The sequence below is a fragment of the Orcinus orca genome, chromosome 19 (genome assembly GCF_937001465.1).
Source record: "Orcinus orca chromosome 19, mOrcOrc1.1, whole genome shotgun sequence".
NCBI lineage: Eukaryota > Metazoa > Chordata > Mammalia > Artiodactyla > Delphinidae > Orcinus > Orcinus orca.
In genome coordinates, this window is record NC_064577.1 from 11760196 (window position 1) to 11770494 (window position 10299).

The window sequence follows — 10299 nt, forward strand, 5'->3', positions numbered from 1 at the left end:
CCACCTCAAGAGTTGTAGTCACTGCTTTCCTTAACGGTAGTAAATGCTCGGTAAGGTGACGCTGCAGGTGCCAGACGCTGCTCTCGGCACTTCAGGAAACACTCATTCTGCCAGCGAGGCATTAGCCCCGTTTCACAGATGGGAAAAGTCAACTTCACAGGGATGAAGGCACTTCTGCAGAGCTGTACAGCTAGAAACGTGGGCACAGGATCTGAGCGCAGGCCCTGCCGCCGCCCCCTCTACAGTAAGTTACTAGCGAGGCTCTGAACAGAAAAGAGGCAGAGACCAAGACAACAGGAAAGCCTGTTTTTGTTTTTACTGGAGGCTCAGGTGGCACATGACGGTTCATAAAATGGCTTCAGAGGTAGGGGGTAGTGGGGAAACAAAAAATAAACTGGGAGGGGAAAGAAAAACAACCAGGAGGAGGTAAGAGCTGGCTGGTTCCTTCTCAGCCTGATTTAGGGGAGGGAGTTGGTGACTCTGAACTATAAGGATGGATCCCTTCCTTTAACTCTTGGTCAGGGAGAGAAAAAAAAGCCAAAGGCTGTTGCTTTGGCCCTCCTGAGTCTCCAGGAAAAAGGGGAAAAGCTGGTGTTTCGATGTCATGAATTGTGGGAAAGCGGGGAGGGAGGTGCTGGGTAGGATCCAGGTCAGTTGGAAAAACTGGCAGATACCTGAGAGGAAGAGAGACCGAAAAATCACGACCAGCAGCTTATCACCACCCAGCCCCATCCCCACCCTCTTGGTACCTGTCCTGGGCCTGCCACTCACCAGATGGTGGCTCTGGGTGTCCTTCGAGTTGGAATCACTCCGGTATGCCAGTTGGGGGGTCCCCACTGTTGATGGGGGCCGAGGTCTAGAGAGAACAAGGGTGGCCGACTGAGACCCTCTTGTCCTTTGGAGCCCCCAACTTCAACCTCCTCCCACCTTTTCTCTTCCCATTCCTCCCCCAGTTCACATCCACAGGCTGGTGCTGGGGCTCCCAGCAGAGCTGAGAGGGAGTCTGCAGGGGGTGACGTGGGCTCGACCGCCTCTGCTGGGGTTTCCTGGTGGGTTGGGGTGCCCGCCAGGCGTGGACCCAGCAGCACTGTCTCTTGGGTGTCAGGCTGTGTGAAACAGCGTGGGTGGGAGCAAGGCCAGGAGAAGGGGGACAAAGAGAGGGAAGGGAAAGGAAAAGAAGACAGAAGTGGGGGAAGAAGGGAGACAGGCAAGTTGGCCACAGCCTTTTCCTTTATTTTCCCCTGCCACACACGGACAGTCCAAGGTCCTCACCTCTGGGGCTGTGGGCCGCCCGGGTCCAGGGGGCTGCTGACGTCTCCGCTGGAAGTAGGGGCGGTTTCGTGAGCGCTGGGGCTCAGGCCGGGAACCGTCAGTGGGGCCTTGGCTGGGCTTGGTCTCGCCATCCCCACTTTCTGTGGTGGGCTGCTGGGGTGGCCTGGGGTGGAAAGGCCTGGGGAGAAAAGTAGGGACCCTGAAGGGATAGGAGCCCTGTGCGGACCACGTCCCTCCCTCCCAGGGCCACCCAGCAGAGGTGGACCAGGCTGCCTCTCCATCCCCACCCCACCCCAGCAGTGCCTGCTAACCCCTGGGCACCTCAGCAGTAATTGCTCAGCTACCCAGCCCTCATGACCACTGGCTTCAGGGCCATCCCCTTCCCATCCTCCTGTCCCCATACTGGCTGGCGAAGGGGAAGACAGAGCCCAGGACAGGGAGTCTTACCTTCGGTACCTGGGCCGGAATCTGGGTGGGGGTACCCGCTCATCTCCCTGCTGTTGGTCCCCCTCCAACGAGGCTCTCTCTTTGGGTTCTGCCCCATCAGTGCCCTGGGAACACACAAAGGCCCAGGTGAGCCGGGTGGCACCAGCTGTCCAGGCGTCTGCAGCTCTTCCCAGGCCACCATTCTGCTTCGTCTGGGGACTCTGGTCTCCAGCCTCACCAACTCTCGCAGCTGGTTCCCACGTTCCCAGTTCCCCTCACCTCTATGGGCGGCTGCTGGGTGGGGGGCCGAGGGCCTCGCACAAAGCGCCGTCGGTAGAAGAAGGGTGGTGGGCGCCGTCGTCTGGGCCGCTGCCCGGAGTCTTCAGCACGCTCCCCTTCGCTGCCTAGTTCTGTCCGGCCCGATGGAGCCTCTGCCACCATGGGTGGCGGGGCAGCTGGGCGGGGCCGGGGGATGAATCGGCGGAACCTACGTCGGTTGGGGGCATAGCGGCTGCCCTTCACTGGCACCCCACCGGGCCCAGTTACATTAGCAGCTTCTGCGCCCTGCGGGGGGAGGTGGGGAGGAATGGGTGAGAACCTGCTCCAAAAACCAGTGCGCAACCTTCCCAGTCTTGCCTGAATCATTGTCTTCCCATCCTTCCAGCTAAATGCCCCTTTCCAGCTTTCCTCCAGGTCCTATAACTTCTACTTCTTTCCACCCTCCCCAGAGAAAGAGTGGCAGGTGTTTGGACCCTTCTAGGAGGGACCACATCTGCAACTGGTCCTTTTGAAATAGCTGCCACTGGACCCTCTTGAGGTTTAGCCTGGAGGTGGGGTGGGGAGGGAGAAAGAGGGCTGGCAGTAGGTGTCTGTCTCCGGGAGGGCTGATTCTGAGAGGAGAATGTGGGCACGGGCCCCGCGTGGAGAACAGGCATGGGAGTATTTGGTGAACTACAAAGAAACCCAGATACTGCTGACTGGTGACAGCGACACGTTCTTTAGGACATCCCTTGGAGTGGCCAGAACGTTAAGGATGACAAGGTCTGCATGAGGACACAGTCCTGGTCCTACAGCCTGGGCTGCTCGGCCAGAGGAGGAGCTGGCCTGAGGAGGCCAGAGCCTCAGGGGACTTCCAGGCCACCCTCCCACGGCTTGGTGGGCTCTCCATCCCACCGCAGCCCTCGAACCTTCTCTCCTTCCACGACATCGAACTCCACAGTCTCCCCATCTCCAACGCTGCGCAGAAACTTCCTCGGGTTGTTTCTTTTAATAGCTGTCTGGTTAGGGAAAGGCCAGGAGAAAGGTGAGGACAGCCAGCCGGGAGTCTCTCGCGCCCCTGCTGGGTCCACCACCCAATTTCATTCTTTTCAAAATTTTATTGAATACTTGTGGGCTGGGGCTGGAGGGTGGAGCAAGGAGAAGGCAGTCAAAGTTTAGCGGGGGAAAAGCCACAAACTAGCGGCTTTCAAACAACTGTGCAGTTCACCATGGTCCCCAGAACACACTCCCTCCTCCCCCACCCCTCAAGGATTTCAAGAAGGGAGGCAAGAAACATGAACTCAAAAGCAAAACAAAAAGCTGAGAGAGTCTTAAGTTGCAAAGTGGGTAAAACGTACTGTGCTTCTTACCTCAATCCCACTGAGAGCGCTCTCCACCAAAGCAGTGGTTCTCAAACTGTGCGTGCATCACAAACACCTGGAGAGCTTGTAAAAACAGGCTGCTGGTCCCTCCCCCAAGCCTGATTGATTCGCTAGGACTGAGGTGGGCCTGAGAATTTGGATGTCAGGTGATGCTGCTGTTGCAGGGACCACACTTTGAGAACCACTGCACCCAAGTAGCGCAAGCCTGTGTCCTTTCCCTTGGACACCGCCTGTAATTCATTCTAAGGGTGTTCACAGGTCCCAGTAGGTAGTGAGCGTGCCATGCCCAGAGGGCAACAGGTACGTTTCTTACAGAGACAACCCAACACAAGTGGGGCCAATGCAGTTAATACAGGCACCTGAGGCGGGTGGATGGGGGAACTATTTCCGGGTAGGAGATGAAAGCTGGAGAAACATGATCTGTGCTGCTAAGGATAAGGGCAAAAGCCATCAAAGAGGGCGGGTTCCTCCCCTCAGAAAGTCAACCTAGCTCTTACCTGGTGAACAAAGACATCCTCCTTGGTGTCATTCCTGCAGGACAGGATGGGTTGTTAGGGGGTGACTTTGGTAAGGCGCTCACCTCCACTGAAGCCTCCCTAGCTGCCATTCCTAAGACTTGTGGCCCCATCCTCTCCACCTTCCACGGCAGCTTGGGGTGAAACAGGGCCCAGGGAGTGAGACAAGAGCCAGCGGGGGCCCCCTGAAGCTGGTATGAAGCAAATATCCCTAAAACCTCCATGAAAAACCTGGGCTTCACGAGGAAAGGGCTGTGGGGGGAGGCAAAGGCACCTTGAAGGAGCTGGGCCAGATTTCACCTGCTGAGCACTCCACCCTCTACCCCAGGGCACCTTAGAACCTGGTGGTGCTGGGTATAACTGTCCCCAGCCAACAACCCCTCTTCCCCAACCCACATCACGGGTGGAAAATTCCACTCGGTTTCCTTCCTTCTATAGTCAAGGGGGGAGAAAGTGGGGACGGGAGTTGAGGTGCAGAACACGTTTGAGGAGGGGAAAATGGGTCAAGAACTTGCTCCAAACAGCCACAAAACTGTGTTCTCAGCCTGGAGGTGAACCCCAGGCCCCCTCTCAACACACCAAGAAATCAAGGATGAGAGAGAACATTCGATCTGTCACGACCTTGCCTATCACCCCAGTTTATCCTAGCACCCCAATGGGGGAGGGGTGAGGTCTTCCCTCAGAACCTCCCAGGAGTCCTCATTTCCAGAATTAGAGAGGGACCCTTCCCTAGAACAAGTGTTCTAGCTTTAAAGCACTTAGATCTGCACAAAGGTCAGCCTGCTAAGAGGGAACTGGGACCTCCCAGGAGGTCTGGGCTCGGCAGGGTGCCTGGGCTGGGGAAGGCCCTCTGGGAGAGACCTGGCTCCGCTCAGAATCCGCCACTACGCCCCGCCCAGTGCGGGGGCGGGGGTGGGTGGGTGGGTGGGAGGGGCTGCGGAACTGAAGGAAAGCAGCAGCCTCGGGCTGTGCTGGCGCCTCCCTTCCCCAACCCCCACCGGACGCAGTCCCATCAGGTGGGGGATTGATTCAACGAGCTAACAGCTCCGTTAGGGAGATGAGTTATGAGAGTGCTAAGTGTGCTGCCCTAAACAGGAAATGAGTGAGGATTCCAGCCCGGAGGCACAGAGAGCAGGTACATTCTGCCACAAAGGCGGCGGCAAACTAAACCAGAAGGTGACCCAGACAGGCTTGGGAGGGTCAGAACCAGGTTTGCCAACTTCTTAGATCATTAACCCTCTGCTGCCCTTGAAGATGTGGAGGCGGCTTCGTCTTGGCCACATCTGTGCTGTGGTTAAAGACTTTCAATCAGCGTCAGCTGGACATTGCAACCATGTGCCTTGGTAGGGGTAGGGATGAAGCTGGAAAGGTGTCCAGTCCCACAGGCCAGTTTGGAAGGCACCCATTCCACCCCCTCCCTGGGTTCCTCAGATACCTGTTGATGAATCCGTAACCATTCCGCACGTTGAACCATTTGACAGTGCCCAGGACTTGGATTGCTGCCAGGCAGGGATGCAGTGGGGACAGTAAGATGGGGAAAGAGATGGAGTTCGACTCAGTTTTGAGACACTCCAAAATCTAGTCTACCTCCCTATTACCTATTAAGCTTAACTTCACGCCAACCAGGTTTCACCCAGTAGCTTCAAGGCATTCTTACCCCAGTTCCACTACGTAAATGGAAGCGCCCATACAGGGGGGCTCAGGCTTTCAAAACTTCCGATTCTAAGGCACCGTTCCTCACATCCTACAAATCAAGGCCCTTCACCTAGAACCGGGTACTCACCTGGTCCACGAACTTCCGCCCTCAGGTCATAACTGAGGGTCTCTCTAGCCCTCCCAGTGTAAGGGTCACTAGTGCACTTGCTTCCTGGTCCCAGAGATTTACCTAACACTAACTCGAGTCATCAAGGCCAAAAGTCTCCCGCCCCGGGGGCGTGGCCAGACCCTACCAGACTAACCACGCCCTCCCGCCCAAGAACTGCAGGATTTCCCACCAGGGGAACCCACTTCGGTCCGCTGGCCTCAGCCTAGGTAGTCCTTTGAGTCTCGAGCCAAACCGGCCTTCGGCTTTCCGGACCCCACCGGGGTCCACGATGCCCCTCCCCCAGCCCGCCGACCCCCTTAGAGCAGCCCTGGCGCGCGCCCCGCCCCTCACCCAGCACCGGCTTGTCCGCCTGACTCCGGGCCGGGGGCGCGGGGGTCCCCGAGGCCGCCGTCGCTGGGTTGCCAGGAGTGCGGGGGCCCGGCGCCGAGGGGGTCCCAGCAGCGGGGCCCGAGGAGGCTGCGGCTCCGACTCCGCCCGCCCCGCTGCCTGCTTTCTGCGACTCCCCTGCGGGCACCGGAACCACCACCGCTACCACCCCTGCCGCCGTCGCGGGCACCGTGGCCGCGGGGGCCGCTGTCGCCACCACTGCCGCCTCCGCCTCGCTCATCCCGCCGGGCCCAGTACCGGCCCCCGCCGCCACCTCCTCCTCCTCCGCCGCCACCGGCCCGGCCCCTCCCCCTGGCTCGCGAACCCACTGCCAGGCTTGGTCCTCGCGCCCCGAGCCTCGCCTGCACGCCGGCAGCGGGCCCTGAGCCGAGGCCAATCGGAGCCCGCAGCCGCGGCGCGCGCAGGCCCCGCCTCCCGGCCACAGGCCAATCCTAGCGAAGCTACCCCCCCAGGCCAGCACGCCGGCCCCGCCTCCTGAACTTGGCGAGGAGGCCGAGGCCCCCGCCCGCAGCCTTGTAAGTACACCTGGGCCCCTCCCCGTTGCCGTCACGTGACCCACCACAGCCCAACCCATTGGCCGACGGCCTCTTTCCCTTCCCCCCGCCCCTTTCCACCGGCCGCGGGAAATCAAACGGGCTGGTCGCGCCCCAACCGCCACCTGGCCTCTGCACGAAGGGCGGGGCGGGGCGGGGGGCGCAGCTCCAAGGTTGCCTCTGACGACCCGGGCGGGGGGCCTGAGCCCGCAGCCTCGGTCCCGGCTGTGAGCGGCACCGCTCGCTTCCACTCTCGAGGCCACGCTTGCCAGCACAGCGCCAGGTGTGGTTGCTTTCTCCCAGCCCGTCCGACCCTCTCCCTAGAGGATGACCCACACACCCTGGCCTGCGGGATCAGCCCGCGCGGCCAGCCAGACTTCCCCAGCTCACGGTTGCTCTCACAAGCCGAGGACTCTCACACTTTAGTTTGTTTTTGAGGTATAATTTACATACAGCAAAATGCACAACTCTTCGCTGAGTTTTGATAAACGTGTTCATCCATGTAATCAACACCTTAATCAAGGTGTTTTTCCCTCGCTCTGGGAGGTTCCCTCGAGCCCCTTCCGGGCAGGTCCAACCTCCGCACAAACCACCGCCGTTCTGATGTTTTCCACCCGAGATCAGTTTCAGGGTCCACAGTGCTGGGCGCTTTGGTCTCCGGCTAGGTGGGGCCTCCGTCTCCAGCTCCTCGCCCTCTCCCTGGCTGCTCCCTCCGCCTTCTTCCTTTTATCCAACTGGCCAGGCTCTTCGGACTCAAGGCAGTTTCGTCTGCCTCCATGTCTCTCAGGGTGACTTGGCTTCAAGTATCAGCTTACATTTCACTCCTCACTATCACTTCTTTACTTTTCTCATGGCATTTTTTGAAACATGAAATTGCTTATTTATACTATTCCTGCCCACTCCGAAACTCTTAAGCCGTGAACTCCACAGCAAAAACCGTGTAGTTATGCCTGACTCCTGGAACAGTGCCTGGCATAACACTGGCACGCAATATTGCTTGAGCAAATGAATGGTCCCCATTCCACAGATGAAAAAACTGAGGCCCTGTGCGAGGCTTGCCCCGGGTTTCTCGGGAGTCCAGGTGTCCGGCCCGGGAGACGCTCTCTCTCTCCCAGAAAGATGCGGCTCCAGAAGCCGCTCCCGCCGAGGGCCGTCTCCCCGACCCGGGCAGGACGCGTATTTTTAGCAGGGACAGCACGCCCCCGGGCAGCACACGTGCCCCCAGGCTCTGCCCGGCCCCACGTGCGCTTCCGCAGCCCCGAAGTCCCCCGCCAGGCCAGCGTCCGCTTTCCAGACGGCGGCCGCTGCCAATCCCGGTGCCGGCGCGCCCTCTGCCGGCCGCTTCGGGAGGCCGCCCGCCCCGGCTTCCTCTCTGTCCTTCCACCGCTACCCCGCTAGCCCCACCGCTCCCACCCTTTCGCAGTTGAAGATTCTGTTTCCCGGGGCATCGGGCACCAGAAAAAGAGAAAAGATGCGAAAACAACTAAATCAAGGCGAGGCCGTGAAGGATAAAGAAATGACCACCCTCTTTTAGACTATTAAGGACCAACTTACCTGTATCCAGCCCTGAGCTCAAGGAATTCGAGAAGCATGAGACCAAGGCTGGGGGGAGGCAAGCAAGGTAACTCACAGTGTGACCCCGGCAACCAAAGAATCGCGTGGAAGGTACAGAGGGAGCTCAGGTGTGGACTGGTTAACTGTAAGGTTAGAAGGTGAGAGAGAGGAAGCTAACAGAAAGGGTGAGCCCTATTTGTAGTAAAATTACAAATATGTCAGGAGATCAAGGGTGCTGCAGGAAAAGTACATTTGGCCGACAGCACCGAGACATGAAACAATACTTAGACATACAACAGTTACATACTCTCTATCCCCATGGATAAGAAGTAGCAGATGCCACAGAGATTTGCAATTAATATCCCTGTTCAGTTGAAGGGTTTGTGCATGTAATTTTCTGGTTATTTAATTTCATACACACACACACACACACACACACACACACACACACTCACACACACCCCACAAGGCATACGGGATCTTAGTTCTCCCACCAGGGATCGAACCCATGCCCCCTTCAGTGGAAGCCCAAATTCTTAACCACTGGACTGCCAAGGAAGTCCCTATTTAAATATTTTTAAGTACTATAGATAACAAGGGCTCCAGGCATTCTTGTGAAAAGCCTTCCTCCTCTTACTGTCCCTCTCTTTCTGTCATTTCCTGCCCACCTGCAATCTGGCCTATCTTGTTCACTGTTAAAAATAAATAAATAAATAAAACAAAACCCCTACCTCCTAACTCTTGCTCTACACCTCTCCATCAACTTAACACAAAACTTCCTGAAGAAAGTCTCTACTGTCTCTACTTCCTCATCTTTCTTTCACACCCCACCAACCCAAACGTGGTTTCTGTCCCCACAACTCCACTGAGATGGCTTCACCAATGGTCCACACCCTCTTCTTAACTGAGACATTTGGGGCCTGGTTTTGGGTTCTCTTTCAACTTCATCTGCAGAAGTGGTCCTGCCAAAGCTTCCACAGCTTCACCTTCCCCCATGCCCTGATACCTCTCCTTCTGTGGCTTGTTCTCCACCAGCCTCAATCTTTCCTGGACTGTCTTCTCCTGTCACCCCCCTTCTATAGGTAATTTTATCCATTCCCCTGGTTTTGGTGACCATCTGCTACTGATGGCTCTTAAACCCGTGTGTCTCCAGCCCTGAGTCTTTCCCACCTTCTAGCAGACTCTGAGCCAGACATCCTCTAGCCAATTGCTTCTCAGCCTTCTGAAACGTAAGTCCTCATCCAGGCTCCTCTTTTTCCCCCTCCCATGCTGAGGTATGTCGCCACTTACCCACAATCATTCCTTAGTGCCCATTCCTCCTTTGTAGAACAGTTTCCCCTGGATGCCCAGGCTCAGCACAGCAAAGGTGAAGATTTATGGTATCAAACTGAGATATGTGAAAGATTTACAAGATGCTGTTGCCTCGCTTTACCCTTAGTACCAAACACTACCAGCGACTTCCGCCTCTAACTTTCTCCTTGCTGCCCAAATCAAGGTCTATTGCTTCTTCTGTCTGCTAATACCTGCTCTCTTATTTCTCAGCTGCTACCAAGAGAGTGTTCCATACCTACAGCCCCTCCCTCTCTTGCCCCATTTGCTCTTTAGCTACTGTTAGCTTTGCCCTCTCCTTTTCCAGGTTCTGCTAGTACTCCGCCAAATCCTTGACCTTTTCTCTGCCCTCTACGTCCTGTCCTACCTACTATATCTGATATTACTTACTGCCTCCTTCTAGAAACCTCCTCCTTGTATTTTTTTAACCTAATTGCAGTAAGAGTCAATATTTATTGAGCACTAAGTATGTGCCACATGCTGTGTTAAACACTTTAAATGTCTTCAGTCATTTACTCCTTCCAGCAGCCCTGAGAAGTGGATACTAGTATAATTATCCCCATTTTCCAGATAACAAAACAGAGGAATAGTGAAGTTAAGCAACCATCCTAAAATCACACAGCTCTTGAACAAGCCAAGCTGAGAATCCAGTGCAGACCAGCCCAACTCCAGAGGCCATCTTCTTTCTTTTTAAATATTTACTTATTTATTTATTTTGGCTGCGCCGGGTCTTCGTTGTGGCACGCGGGATCTTCGTTGTGGCATGTGAACTCTTAGCTGCGGCATGTGGGATCTAGTTCCCTGACCAGGGATCGAAC

General features: G+C 56.5%; 1 protein-coding gene across 1 annotated transcript; it reads right to left on the reverse strand.

Annotated features, from left to right (window-relative positions):
* Positions 1-292: 292 nt before the first annotated feature.
* YBX2 (Y-box binding protein 2) lies at positions 293-6443 on the reverse strand. The gene is made up of 9 exons (XM_004266930.3): positions 6009-6443; positions 5289-5352; positions 3836-3869; positions 2886-2975; positions 1978-2262; positions 1720-1823; positions 1273-1450; positions 772-856; positions 293-674 (listed from the first exon to the last, which is right to left on the reverse strand). Exons 1-8 carry the CDS (start codon positions 6283-6285, stop codon positions 806-808), a joined length of 1083 nt encoding a protein of 360 aa, XP_004266978.1. The 5' UTR covers positions 6286-6443; the 3' UTR covers positions 293-674; positions 772-805.
* Between the last annotated feature and the right edge of the window lie 3856 nt (positions 6444-10299).

Coding starts and splice junctions, on each gene's coding strand:
- YBX2 (XM_004266930.3), bottom strand. CDS start 6,285: ATGAGCGAGGCGGAGGCGGCAGTGGTGGCGACAGCGGCCCCCGCGGCC. Junction 2,976..3,835: donor AGGATGTCTTTGTTCACCAG/GTAAGAGCTAGG, acceptor TTCCCTAACCAG/ACAGCTATTAAAAGAAACAA. Junction 1,824..1,977: donor CCCAGCAGCCGCCCATAGAG/GTGAGGGGAACT, acceptor GTGTGTTCCCAG/GGCACTGATGGGGCAGAACC.